The sequence below is a fragment of the Brassica oleracea genome, chromosome C2 (genome assembly GCF_000695525.1).
Source record: "Brassica oleracea var. oleracea cultivar TO1000 chromosome C2, BOL, whole genome shotgun sequence".
Classification (NCBI taxonomy): Eukaryota; Viridiplantae; Streptophyta; class Magnoliopsida; order Brassicales; family Brassicaceae; genus Brassica; species Brassica oleracea.
Window position 1 is genome coordinate 1,663,380 of NC_027749.1, and position 14,269 is coordinate 1,677,648.

General features: G+C 35.7%; 2 protein-coding genes and 2 pseudogenes across 2 annotated transcripts; 2 read left to right on the top strand and 2 right to left on the bottom strand.

Moving 5' to 3' along the window:
* The window catches only part of LOC106326933, an 8,266-nt pseudogene extending 5,476 nt beyond the window's left edge, over positions 1 to 2,790 (bottom strand).
* A 1,086-nt stretch (positions 2,791 to 3,876) lies between these two features.
* LOC106325507 (flavin-containing monooxygenase FMO GS-OX-like 9) lies at positions 3,877 to 6,820 on the bottom strand. Its single transcript, XM_013763553.1, has 7 exons — positions 6,206 to 6,820; positions 5,991 to 6,061; positions 5,755 to 5,913; positions 5,601 to 5,683; positions 4,517 to 4,652; positions 4,246 to 4,419; positions 3,877 to 4,162 (listed from the first exon to the last, which is right to left on the bottom strand). Exons 1-7 carry the CDS (start codon positions 6,777 to 6,779, stop codon positions 3,980 to 3,982), a joined length of 1,380 nt encoding a protein of 459 aa, XP_013619007.1. The 5' UTR covers positions 6,780 to 6,820; the 3' UTR covers positions 3,877 to 3,979.
* A 5,791-nt stretch (positions 6,821 to 12,611) lies between these two features.
* LOC106327442 (uncharacterized acetyltransferase At3g50280-like) lies at positions 12,612 to 13,692 on the top strand. The gene is made up of 2 exons (XM_013765594.1): positions 12,612 to 13,158; positions 13,324 to 13,692. Exons 1-2 carry the CDS (start codon positions 12,661 to 12,663, stop codon positions 13,681 to 13,683), a joined length of 858 nt encoding a protein of 285 aa, XP_013621048.1. The 5' UTR covers positions 12,612 to 12,660; the 3' UTR covers positions 13,684 to 13,692.
* A 115-nt stretch (positions 13,693 to 13,807) lies between these two features.
* Positions 13,808 to 14,269, top strand: part of LOC106323146 — a 1,861-nt pseudogene continuing 1,399 nt past the window's right edge.

Below are 14,269 nucleotides of genomic sequence, written 5' to 3' on the forward strand. Positions count from 1 at the left end.
CTTCCGTTCTAGAATCATTCTCCTTTGCTTCCACTGTCCTCTTCCGCTGCTCATCACTATCATCTATTCCTATATCCTTCACTGAGTCAATAGCCTTCCCATCTGACCTATACTGTACATCATCAACAGTTATATCTTTAACCGGATCTGCGCTAGCCTCATGTTTATGGTTCGAATCATCAGACGCACAATCAAGAAACGCATTGGGCTCCACGTCCCCCTTCCACACCTCTTTACCCTCGGAATCATCTGAAGCACTATCAACAACCACAAAACTATCTGAGTCCTCTCTCTTCAAGTCATGCCCATCAATCGCATCGCTAAAAATCTCCTCCACCTCATAAAACTCCTCAGGCGAAGCCATATCAAAATCGTTCTCATCCTCATCATCTGATACGGGGGCTGTTGCAATAGCAGGCACCACGGTATCAGCACCAGAGAAAAGCACCTGAGTATGCATTTCAAACTTTAACAGCCTCATTTAAACAAATAATCAGATAAAATTTTCACACAATGGCGGCAGGCGCTTACCTCTGCCTTGAACTCCTTTGGGAACAGGTCCTTGGCATCCCAAAGTATATCCATCTCATCTCGTTCCACAATTAAAATATTACCACGTACAAATGCTGTGTGAAACATGATTCTAAAGACCATCTCCTCACGCACCAAATCGTCATGCAAGTGTATACATTCCAGAACAACATCCCCTTGAACACGGCACTGGATGTCTAGTTTCACCAGGATACACTCTTCCTGCATGATAAGATCAAGCTAATGAACATTGTCTAGAGAGAAGCGTGTAGCTGCTAATAATAAAACCACACAAAAGAACTCATATACTAAACAATGTCTTATACATAAATAAATGTGATGATCATATTCATATGCCTCCTCTGTTTCAATCTATTTGATGTTTAAAGTTTTTTTTTTTTTTTGTAGTAAACTAAGTGATGTTCTCACTATTCAGGATTTGTGACCAATTACATAATACTTACATTTTTTTCTTTTTGGTTGAATTAATTTTATTTAATGATTTATTACCTATCCAAGATAAATTTTATCATTTCCTTAATCTTTGTACATTAACCTTAAACGCTAATATAAAATGAAAAAGAGGGAGTAATGTGACAGATACAATGGTTTGAAAAAGTACCTGTTGGTAGAGACGAGTGTGTTTATTCGTCTTTGGTGTGGAGAACAGAACCACAGAGCTCCTGTTGGCTTTGGACTTAGGATCCTGACCGTAAACCCGGATTATCGGTCTGCACCCCTTCAAACCCTCGAAATGCGGAAGATCTCTAAGAATCAAGCAATCCAAAAGAAGAGGAGTATCCGAAGGAGGCCAATCAGATGTCAAGTTTCTTCTAGAAATGTACTGAAGGTATCTGAGCTGAGAAGGCTGAGGGTTAAGAGGAGAGAGTATATGAAGAAGCTCCTTGGGAGCTTGCTTGTGCACCATCTCGAGCGTCTTCTGCTCGCCCTGATACTGCTTTCTGTAGAGCAACAGCCCTGAGAGCATGAATGCGAGAACAGGCCACCCACCTTTCTCGCAGTGCATCAGGAGAACGTTCTGCTGGCCTTCTAGTGATAGCCAGCTTTCGCTAGATTTTAAAAAGTGATGGATCATCTCGAGAGGTAGGAGCGGGCAGGTTTCGTATTGCCGAGGGTAGTCCATGACCGTCATGTCGTATTGGGATAAGACGTCTGAGATTTGACTCCGCTGCTCTCCTTCTCTGAAGTTGAAGACCATGAAGGAAGCGTCAGGGAAGTGGTCTTGTAGCTGAGCGACGATGCCGCCCAGGTAGAGTTTGTACTCGTCCTCTCCCATAACATCGCTCGAGAAACAGCAGTCGAAGACTGCAATTTAAAATAAGAAGATGAGGAAAGAAACATGGAACTGCATTAGCAAAGCTATATGTAACTATAATGAAGTGCAATGTAGCAGCAGCTCAAATAAAAGAAACATCATCATCAGGACATTAAAAGAAACCTAAGGCTTTTGGTTCCTGTCGGAAAGGAATATTCCGAGAAAGCTTATTAAAGCGTTGTTCAAAGAGATTCTGATTCCTAAAACCTCTAAAACACAAAGACTAACAGATACTACAAGCTCCATTGCAAAGCTAAAACTCCAATCTCCAACGCAATCATATCTTTGGCAAGATTGAAATGATCTCATCCTCTAAAGTTCGAAGCTTTTTACCATAGAGACGCTCGGAGATCTCGAGAAGGTGATCGGGAGGCTTTTTGTAGAAGAAGCGACGGAACAGCGCCATGGGAAGGGCGGCGCTGTCTCTCCTCGGATCGGATCCAAACCGTCTCGAGATTTTTTTTAGTAAACCAACAAGCAGATCATTCTCCAATTCTCTATTCCCCTTTACCTAAACCTCAGATCCACCCTTCTTCCCCCTTCAAAATTCAAACCCTAATTTGACAAATACAAATCTTCGCAAAATTTACAATAGCCAGATAGAGAGACAACGAATCCCCTTCTCTCTCTTCTCTCTCTCTCTCTCTCTCTCTTCCAATTATGAAACAAGGCAGCTCTCGTTATAGGCCAACGACGCAAATTCTAATGAAGTTTTTCTTATATCGATCTATGTACAAATGGGGAAACTCTTATTGGACAAAAATGGAAACAAAATGAATCTTGGAAGCTTAATCAAATAGTTTACAAAAATAAACAATAGAGGGAAGTGACAGTGAGATTAAGAATTTTCAGGTTCAGGTAGAAGAAAACGAGAAGATGAGCAGAAAGAAGGAAGAATGAAATGAAATGAATTGAATCGAGATTTCGAGAAATCTTCCAATCAAAATAATTTTTATTTTTTTATTTTTTTTCATAATTAGAGAGCTGTTAATTAATTATAGCCAGAAGAAAAAGGCTTTATTTGATTTTTACTCTTTAACCGAACCGAATGAAAACGTAGGGGGTAGTCCGGGTGGACTTTAGAGAAAATGGGGAGACCCGGTTCGGAGTCCGTCCCGGACACACGACCCAACCATTCTCCAGCTGTTTGTCTCGTCGTCCTACGTGGAAATGTAAACAGTGTTTGTAAAAATTACAGCCACGTTTTCTCTGACAAACCATAAAAATACAAAATATACTACAAAGAAGTTCAATTTGCGATTTTCCATCTGTCGAAACACGCTATTGACTTAAAAACAAGTCAACAAAATATATGTTTAGAAACATTTCAGAATATAAACATTTCAAATTGCATCCACATTATTACAAATATTAATTGGTGATAGTATAAAGGTTTCCAGTTTTCATTATGTAAGTAATTTGAATCAAGGGACTGGTCGGAAAAAATAATTTGAATTAAAGGGGATTTGTATTTTCTTATCCTTTGAAGATAAGGTATCTCTTATTTAATTTTTATCAAAGATCAGAAAAGGGACAATACCTAACCTTGTGCTTTTCGCATAAAGAAGCCTCAATATTTGTTATCCAAAGGCCCATATATAATATTTGGGCTTATTAGTGAACGGCCCAACTGTCTTTCCTCACTTCGTGACTAACTGAGAAGTGTGTACGTGAGTGGCGTCATAGCCCAAGTACGAGATCAACGGCCTCGTTCATGGTGTTTGTTGCAATAAGGACCATGTGAAATTATTTGGGCTTAATATAGTCAACGGCTAAATGGTCTCTCGGCTACTCCAAACATATAGAGCCTTCTCAGTTTTTCTCATGGACCATCACTATGCATTGCCATGACCATGACTATTGTGTTTCTGTTTTTTCAACGAAAAGGTTACAAACCAAGCTGCTACATCTTTCTTAACAAGGGTCTCCATGATTTTTGGTATGTTACTATCACTGTATCGAAGGAAACAAATGTATAAATATAAAAAATTAAACCAAACCACAAACAAACCAAACTAGATAAAAAGGAAGAAAGAGAGGTTCTTTCTTTGTAACGTACTAACGTAACAGCATAATTTAACAAAACAAAGAAAACATAACAAGAGAAGAGTTTCAAGAATTGTAATTTGTAAAGTGAGAGCTTTGCATAGCTTCTTGAAGGAGTTCATGATCATCCCAAGAATCACGATACGTCTCAAGATTTTCTTGTGAATTGTCGAGAGCAGACAAACAAAGTAGTTTTCTCCATTCTTCCAAATGCGGAAAGCCAACATAGTCCGCATACTTGTCACAATACTATAACAAAACAAAATTTTAAATTAGATTACTAGGTCACATAAATAGAACAATTAAAAATCGTGTTTAGAGGGTTTTATTACTCTGAAATCAGCAATGTCGTGAGTGTTGTGTTTAGGGACACCAGCGAGATCTCTTGACCGGTAAAAGTCAGCGACAGATTGCAACATATGGTCGGAAGAAGGAAGAGATAACTTCCCTGACAATACTTGTGCTATCCATTTTGCTTGTGCTTCAAAGAATGGGAACCCTATTAACTGCAAAGCACCAAAAAAAATTATATTTTGAGAAATTATAAATCAAGATTAATTTGTTGAAACAAAATAAAATAATTAAAAGTGTAGAGAGAGAGACCTTTCTAGGGATACCGACAAAGGAGAGAGAAGGGGAGAGAGACGGAGGGAAAGTATGTTCGAAGAGTGGACCGACTCTATCATCATCCACTTCTACTCTTCCTTTACTCTCAAGAAATGGAAACTTGTACGAGTACCTGTTTTATTATTCAAAATATAATTAAATAAATAAGATAAAATGTTTTTAAAATGACAAAAATTGATTACTACTGTAGACTATAACAACATCATGTACCCAAGAACTAGGGAACTGAAATTAATTGAGATGAACAGTGTGAAAAATCGATTTGTAGCCCACTCAATACGACATTATAAAGTCCCACATCATGATTAAAAGTAAACTAGCTAATAGTTTAGTTTAGTAGTTATCGACAACATAGCTATAGGTTCAGTAATTTATATATCTCTCGACATTATTTTAATCAATATGATTTTCTAGTAGAAGAACCGAGATATAAGTTACGCATTATCATGCAGATTCAAATGATCAACCATACTTTAACGTGTTTGGACGTTTTCTCATTTTTGTTTATTGATTATAGTATTACAACTACTTATGATGTCGATGAAGACCTCGTTACTCCCAAAAAGTCATGGTCAATTAAACTGAACTTAACACTTAATTAATTACGACTAAATCACTATCGAAGGATCCATCATCACATGTTTGTCTTACGTAACAGAAACAAAAAGTAGTAATTTAGACTATTCGCCATCTTGCATGAAAGAAACACATGGTGCTTTTTATACTTAATTTGTTATATATGCGTGAATTTTGGTTTTGTAATCATATTAAACATTAAACAATATTACCTGTGTTCCCGAAAGTAAGATGTTTTAGATTTTTTTCTTGTTCCACAAAGATAGATTTTCTATATCGTTAAGGAATTTTTTTATACTTTTGAGGAACATTAATTGAGAATATTTGAATTGATTAAATTTCATTGGTGGAAAGCTATTGGAAAGTGTATAATAAAGTAAAAAATAAATTAAATTATAAACATTTATTAGATTCTTAATAAACGTATATACTCTAGAAAATCTTACTTTCAGGAACAGAGGTAGTATATAAAGATGAGTCTTACCCGGTGCAGTATAAAATTGTATCAGCGACGACCCAAGATCCATCCACAAAGATGACTCTCCCATCATCTTTTAAACATTCAATCTACCAAAAAAAAAAATCAAAGAAATAAATCTTTTTAATCTAAATTTACACATACTAATTTTAATCAGAACCTGTGGTTGAAGATGAAGGTTTGGGTATTTGGAAATGACTTTGGAAAGTCCAGAAGTTATGTCAAGTGACTTGGAACTTAAATAAACTTCCTTTGCCACTTCCACAAGCTCTATTGATATGTCTTGTCCACTCATTGAGTTCCCAACCACCACCACTACCTATCACCACCATCATCATCCATCACCAAATTTAAACTAAGATCTATACATATATAAAGAAGGAGAGATTCAATCACCTCATTACGAAATGGACCAGGCACCCGGTAAACATGGCTATGAACTTGCTTTCTTTTCCAAGAATCCATTCCTATATCAATCATCAAAGAACCATGAGAAGAAATAAATCAATAAACGGATCTATACTATAGTCAAATAATTAACATGATGTGAACCACTACATTTACTATATATTGATAAAATGATTAAGCAAAGTACATAACGTTTGATATACCTTTTATAGAGGGCAATCTAGGGTGAGAGTAATGACCAGTAGCAACAACAACAGCATCAAAGATCTCTTCAATGACCTTACCACTTAGTTTCTCTCTACTTCTCACAATCCATCTCCTCACATCTTCATTTTTATCTTCTTCCCCTACAAACTCAACCCTAACATTAAACCTAATCATCTCTCTTACCCCAAAAGCTTCACTGAAGTCCTTTAGGTACAACCAAAGCTCCTTGTGCCCTGGAAACCTCCTCATATCTCTCCCTTTTTTCGCCAAAAAAGGAAAATCTGAATAACCCATTATCTCTCTCGGTGAGGTTAGCCTCAAGGAAGAGTAAATGCTGCTATGGACCTTAAGTGCACCATTAGTAGGAACACTTCCCAAAGGATCTTCTTCTTTCACGTTTGGTTGATACAACCATTGACCTCCTACGTCGTTGTTTTGCTCCATCACCACCACTTTGTGTCCTTCTTTCCTTAGCTCCCTTGCCGAGACTAGCCCAGACGGTCCAGCTCCGATCACACACACCTTCTTTGATCGGTTCCTTGATGCTTCTGATGATGTGACCGAAACCATTATTGTTTATTTTGAATAAAAGATGGGTTTAGTATGCCTTTTTTAGTAGGTCATGTGTCTCTCCTGGGATGTTGTATTTATAGTTGAAATTAGGACTCTCCTTTTTGTGAGTTAAATAAATTAAGACTTTCTCACTACTACTACTCAATACGTCTTTTTCTGTTTTATCTACTTTTTCCTGGTTTTATAATTATTTCACATAAAAATTCATATACTTTACATAGATGCAGATCTCTTAAATAAAACTACTTTGTTTATTTGTTGGAAAAGTAATAATTTGAGAGAGAAGACGTACATGACAAATCAGAGGTGGTAGACTTTTTGTAACTTCGTTTTCAAGAATGCACACACAATACGAATCTCTTAAATCCGAGTAACATGATATATATATATATATATATATATATAAAATAGGAACCATTCATTTTAAATAACCTCTTCTTCGTTTTAGTATATATTATACTATTCTCCCCATTTTTTTATATTTAACGCTTTAGAATTGTGCACGTAGATTAAAAAACATTTAATTTTTTAAACAAAAACATCATTAATTGTTTACCTAACTATAATTTAACCGATAATAAAATAGAAACTATAATACTATTGGTCATCTAACATTAATTAGTAATAAATTTTACATAGAAAATTGAAAACGTCAAATAATTTGGAAAAAACAAGTTTCTCTAAAATGTCAAGTATAAAAAACGGAGGGAGTATATATATATGTACACTAGTAAAACCTAGATGTTATCGGTTTCCGACTCTTTCTCTAGTTTGTGCATGAAACCATCTCCAGTGTTTTCTCTTAATAAAGAAACTAACTCAATCGTTGGTCAGAAAAAAAACTAACTTAATCTTCGAAAACAAAGTTATATTGGTCGGACGGACCCAAACTGATTTTCAATCATAAACTCTGACCGATCCACCGATCGATATAACTATTTATTTATCTCACATGTGGGATTCTAAATCAAATACATAGTTTCGATTTTTTTTTTTCCTTTTAAAAGTAAATTTTAAAAAAATTCTAATTAACTGCAAATCATCATATCCCTTAGGAAACAATTATAATATTATATATCATTGCTTCGGCGTTTGATCTCTTTTTGCGGTAAAAACAGTTACTATAAAACTAGCTATCAGACCATCTCCAATCTATTTTCCTATTTTTTCTTTTAAAATAGGGAAATTCTATAATAGAGATATGTTTGTCTCCAATGTATTCATCTATTTCTTCCTCTAAAAAGGAATATTTTTGATATATTCTTTTCTAATTTTACAAATAGTACCTTTTATTTGTGAAAGTTGAAAACCAACTCAATTTAGTGTAACATTCATAAAATTATGATATGATTTACACTGAATATTTTTATAGAAACTATTATGTAAATAAAAAGTATGATTATATATTTATATAAACAGTAAATTTTCACTAAAAAATATTTATTTTGGTTATAATTGTTAAAGTAAAAAGTTAAAAGATCATTTTGTAAATAAAAAAGTATGCCTCTATTATAGAGAAATGCTATTTCTTCCTCTAAACATAGAGATGAAAATAACAATCTCTATTTTAGAGGAAGAAATATAGTAGGGTTTGAATGGTTTTATCTCTAAATGCTATTATAGAAGCAAATATAGAAGTGGGTAGGAAGATACATGTGTGAAACCCTCTCTTGGTAACATTTTTCTGAATTAAATTTAGAATGTATATATATATATATATATGAGTATTTTATTATGTAAGACGAATTTTACTACAAATTCCACATTAGAAAATATGCTTAATTTATTTTTGATCCATACTTCCATACATAAAGTTTTTAGTGTTAATCTATAAATAAGCATTCATCAAAATAATAAAAAGAAATTGAAAGATATGGATGATATGTTAAGTTTGAAATTAATATATGTTGAAAAACTCATCCAACAAAATTAGTAATGAGTCAGCGACTGATATCAATTTTAAAATTTATTAAAATAAGAAAAAGTGAAACAAAAGGTAAGTAAACCCTTTCCCACGAAGTTAAAAGAAGAGAGGTGAAAAAAAGACTTAGAGACGCACAACAACGGCTATTGTGTCCCTCTTAATTAAAGTAATCCTTGCTGTTAAAAGTTGTACTCAGGGTTTGTTGGAAACATTACCGACCTATCTTGACAAAACTATATATTCCATGCGTTCTTAAAACATCCATGTTATAGTTTTTTCACACTTATTAAAAAAATATTTAAAATTGTATTTTCTAATACATTGTTTTCCTTAATTAGTTATTTTCAATAACTTTTAACCAATGAAATTTTATTAAACACAATTGTATTTTTTGAAAAGTACATTTTTTCATTAATTAATGTCTTGAAAATGTAAAAAATGTATCTTTTTAAAACAAATTTTTTTTTCTAAAAAATAGATCTATAAGGAACAGAGGGAGTATACGGTATATTAAAATATGATCATTTAATTCTTTTACTCTTAAATAAATACGAGTATTTGTATTAAATAACTTCTAACCTTAATTTTACTACGTAAATATATACGTAAATTTAGAAAACATTTGTGTTCTGAGTTTTGAGCGTGTGTTCCTCGAACCATTTTACTTGTGTGGAACTGTGTAATCCAATTTCTAATGAATCACACATTCAACTTCTGGTGTTTGATTTCATAAATACGTTTTTTTCTTCTGCCTTTCGGTTAATATATTAATGCGTTTGTCCTCATTGTTATTCAGAATTTATCACATGGAAAAACTATTAAGATGTGTATTACAAAAAAAGACTATTAAGATAGCTAACGATTCTGCATCTTTATTGGTCGCATTCAGATCGTGTCTGCCTTCTTTTTTTTTTTTCCGCCATAGGTTTTTAATATTTAGAGGAAGCGGGCCAAGCCCAGAACAACATACAAACAAAAGCCCAACAACCGATTAGGGCATACTATTTTTTCCATTAAACGGGCCGGCGGCCCAAACACTAGACCGGTGAAACGACGACTCGACCCACACGTCAAGGAGGCCGACTGCAGGACACGTGGATGCATCTCAACCATCAGACCGACACGCATCGCATCCGCCTCGACTCGACCGCCGCCGTCTCGAAACACCACCGGAATCACCTCACCAAAACTTACTTTCGTCGGAGCTCCGAAACCGTAGAGCCTCCTCTGAAACCATCTCAGTTCTTCCAAACTCAATCTACCCGTCGGAGAGCATCATCACTCTTCGAGAGCTCATCCGACAAGGCGTACGCTTCACCGCATCAGAACTAGAACGACAACCTAGAACAACCCGATCCAACAACGAACCCCAAACCAAAATAACGACAACGAACCCCATACCAAAAACCTGAAACCGACGACGAGAAGCTGAGGTAGCCTTCACCTCTCGGGGACTTGAGCCGACGACGGCGAAGCAAAGGAAACTTCCACCATGCGGTAACTAAAGCCGGCGGCGACGGATCTGTGAAAGCCTCCATCTCCCGGAAACAAAACCCTTCCTACGAACGTCCTCACCACGCCAACAACTCCAAACAACCGCGTCTTCACTCCAGGAACCGAAACACCACGGGTGGTGATGAGCCAGAGCTCAGACAAAGCGGTCACCGAAGATGACGGGGAGAGGACCACAGCCGGACCAAGAAAACTGAAAGACAACTGGTTCCGGCGACGGCACGCGCGCTCACGCGCCGGCCGCACGCCGAAACCCAAGTGAGATCTACTTTCTCTCTCTTCTCTCTCTTCTCTCTCCCTCGCACCACCGGGATACTGGTTAGTTATCGTGTCTGCCTTCTATATTTCAAAAATCGAGATCTTGATTTAAGTATTTTTAAAGCTCATGGGCTGTTGTAATATATACTCCCTCCGTTCTTAAAAGATGTATGTTCTGGAAAAAAAATTTATTTCAAAAAGATACATGTTTTACCTTGTCAATGTATGATTTTATGAAAAATTGTAAGTTTCAAAAAAATTAATGGTGTTTATTGAATTTCTATTGGCTAAAAATTATGAAAAATTGTTATTCACAAAAAACAATGCATATTTAATGAGTTTTTTTAATATATGTAAAAAGTCTAGAATATACATCTTTTAAAAACAGAGGGAGTAATACTAAGATCTATTGGTTGCACATGTGGTTCTGATAGCGAAGATATGCATGAATACTGCTGATTTCATTATTTAAAGTATCTTAAATGCTCATGGACAGTATATACTCTACTAAAATCTACTGGTTGCACATGTAGTTCTGATAACGAAGATAATGCATGAATATTATTGATTCGTATTTTATTTTTCTTGGTTACGGTTTATTGTTGGTATGTTAATGTACTCCCTCTGTTTTCGAAAGTAAAAATTTTTAGATTTTTTTCTGTACTTTTTTATACTTTTGAGGAATATTAATTAAGAATATTTGAATTGATTAAATTTCATTGGTGAAAAGTTATTGAAAAGTGTATAATAAAGTAAAAAATAAATTAAATTATAAATATTTGTTAAATTTTTTAATAAGCGTGCATACTCTAGAAATTTTTATTTTCGGGAACGGAGGGAGTATATAATAAATTTTTATTTTCGGGAACGGAGGGAGTATATAATTACGGATGTGAATATCTTAACTTCTTATATAACAAAGTCTTAAAAATCGGGAGAGTAAAGGCTGATACGGGCCCCCACATGTAAGAGGAATCCTTAAAGGCAAGATAACATCTACAGTAATTTCATTGGGCGCTTAAACTAATGTAGTGAAATGATGATTCTCTTGTGAAAACATGGGGACCATTTTGCTTCTTAGACAAGAAACTGACGAGAGAAGAAGCTTCTAATCCAAGCAAGCCTGAGAAGTTTGGCCATACAGAGATACACTTTGGCATATCAAACTCTTCAAAAAGTACAGTTTCTTCTCTGCAAAGTTTGTTTTGTGTAACTGAAAGGCCAATTAATTGACAACTTGGTTGGATCATTAACCAGGGCCTCGAGCCTTTGTCATTAGATGTGAAAATATGGAAATTTACTTGAGAAGATCCTTTTTTTTAGAACTCTTGCTCTCGCTGTTCCTTGGAGCAGCTGCTTCTTCTCCAGCACATTCTTACATCTGAAGGGTTCATCGATCTCAATCTAAGTCACTCGGAGTAGTAGTAGTACTCTTGGTTTCACTTCTGTTAGCACGTAAGCCATCGCAAGATTTGACAACCTCATGACTAGCAGTAGTATCTCTGTTTTATATACCACACCTATACTTTCTGACCCACAAAATAAGTAACACAGTTGACAATATTAACTCTAGACTTAGCCTAATACAACAAACAAACACAAAGATTTTTAACTAGTAGGTAAATCAACAGTAAGTTCTAACAACTTATTTGCCTTGTTGCTTGTTTTTTATTTTCCCATGTTTTCTGCATTTTATCATATGCAATATAATATCAAAGATGAGAAGACTCCTGTTGTCTAAAAATCACCAGTTCAGGGACGTGTCTCTATTGGCTGAGGCTCAAAGACGTGTCTCTTTCTTCGGCAAAGACTTGTCTCTTTCTTAGGCATACATCGTGGTCTCTTTATCACACCACTTCTAGAAGCATTTAAAAGACTTTGGCTTCTTGCTTCTTCGTCTTTAAATGTGTTTTCTTTTTTTTTGAAACACTTGTCTTTAAATGTGTAATAATGGTTTCGTTGTATAGTATGTTCTGTTTTTTTTTCTTTTTGCCTTTTCCAAGTTGGAAAGGACGATAGAAGAAAAATCCTATCGTGTAATAACTACTACACATTTATGTTATGCATTCTTGGTCACTCATTTCAACCGTATAACAGATCATCTTTAAGGATAAATAGGTTCTCATGTAATTATTATATACTGACTAAGAAGAAGAAAAGCAAAGAAGAAGTGAAAGAAGCAAAATGGTTTCTTCTTCTTCATCTGAGGTAAAGATTATCTCAGAATGCTTCGTTAAACCCAAAACATTCCCTGAAAAATGTAAAGAGCCATACCATCTATCACTATTGGATCACTTCTTGCTCTCTGTGCATTACATCCAAAAGGGTCTTCTCTTTCTCAAACCATCAACACCATCTGAAGAATCTGATGATGCAATCAAACCACAAGACTTCATGGAGACTTTGCTGCAAAAGCTCAAAGACTCTCTAGCCACAACTCTTGTCCAATTCTATCCTCTAGCTGGTCGCCTTTCGACTTGGAAAACCGATGATGCAAGTTCCTATTCTGTGTTTGTGGATTGTAATAACAGTCCTGGAGCTGGATTTATCCATGCCAAATCAGATCTAAGTGTTGGAGATATTGTTGGGTCTAAATATGTTCCTTTGGCTCTTCAGTCATTCTTTGATCATCACAAAGCAGTGAGTGGTGAAGATCACACCATGAGTCTCTTATCAATAAAGGTTCATTAGTTATTTATTGTGTTTTCAATATAGTTAACAAATGATAATGGCTTATAAATTTTTGGGTCGGTTCCAGTTCGGATTTTCAGGTCGGGGTAAAATGCTCAGGCCTAAAGAAGTTTATAGTGATAAAGGGTGATGTGGTTGTTTGTTTGAGATGTGTAGGTAACAGAACTTAAAGATGGAGTGTTCATAGGACAGTCTATGAATCATGCACTTGGAGATGGAAGTTCCTTCTGGCAGTTCTTCAACTCTTTGTCAGAGATCTTCAACTCACAAGAAGAAACCATTAGTAACAAACTACTATGTCTCAAGAATCCTCCAATCTTTCGTGAAGGGTCAGGTCCTATTTGCAGCTTTCCCTTCACTCAACCTGATGAGTCCATTCGTCGAACCGAACCTCCGGTTCTGAAGGAGAGAATGTTCCACTTCTCATCTGAAACAATGAGAACATTGAAAGTGATATCTTGCATATTTACATTGTTTTATCCATTCATCCATGAGCATTTTCATCATATAGATTAGGATTTAGCCATGTCTAGGTTGCATTTTGCATTCATTGTCCTTATTAGGTGTTGGAGTGTGCCATGGAGTGATTTGAGATGTTTGGGAGCATTGTGATCCAAAAGGAGGTGAAAGATGAGCATGGATGGAGCTTTTAGAGAAATCTCCTGTTACTAAGATTTTGTGGAGACACAGAAAATTGAGTTAGCTTTCTAATGAAAGTGGTTTCAAGTCATTTGGAGATGTAATGAAGGAGTTATGATCAATTTACTAGAGGCATATCCATCCTGGTCGAGCATCGCAGAGTGACCTCTCAGAGCGACCTACCGAGGTCGCTCCCAGCCAGAGCGACTAGCTCAAGTCACTCCCAGCCAGAGCGACCATCTCAAGTCACTCGCGTTTTGACGGGTCGAGACACAAAGAAACGCGTCGGGAGTGACCTCCTGGAGCGACTATGCTAGGTCACTCCGCGTGTTTTGCTTGGACGATTTTTATGTTATTTCAGGGGCCTTTTGGTCATTTGTTTTGATGTTTTTACACTTTCTAAACCTAAGTTAAAGACTTTTTGTAAGATTGGGAGGCAGATAATCTCTTTTCTAGAGAAGAA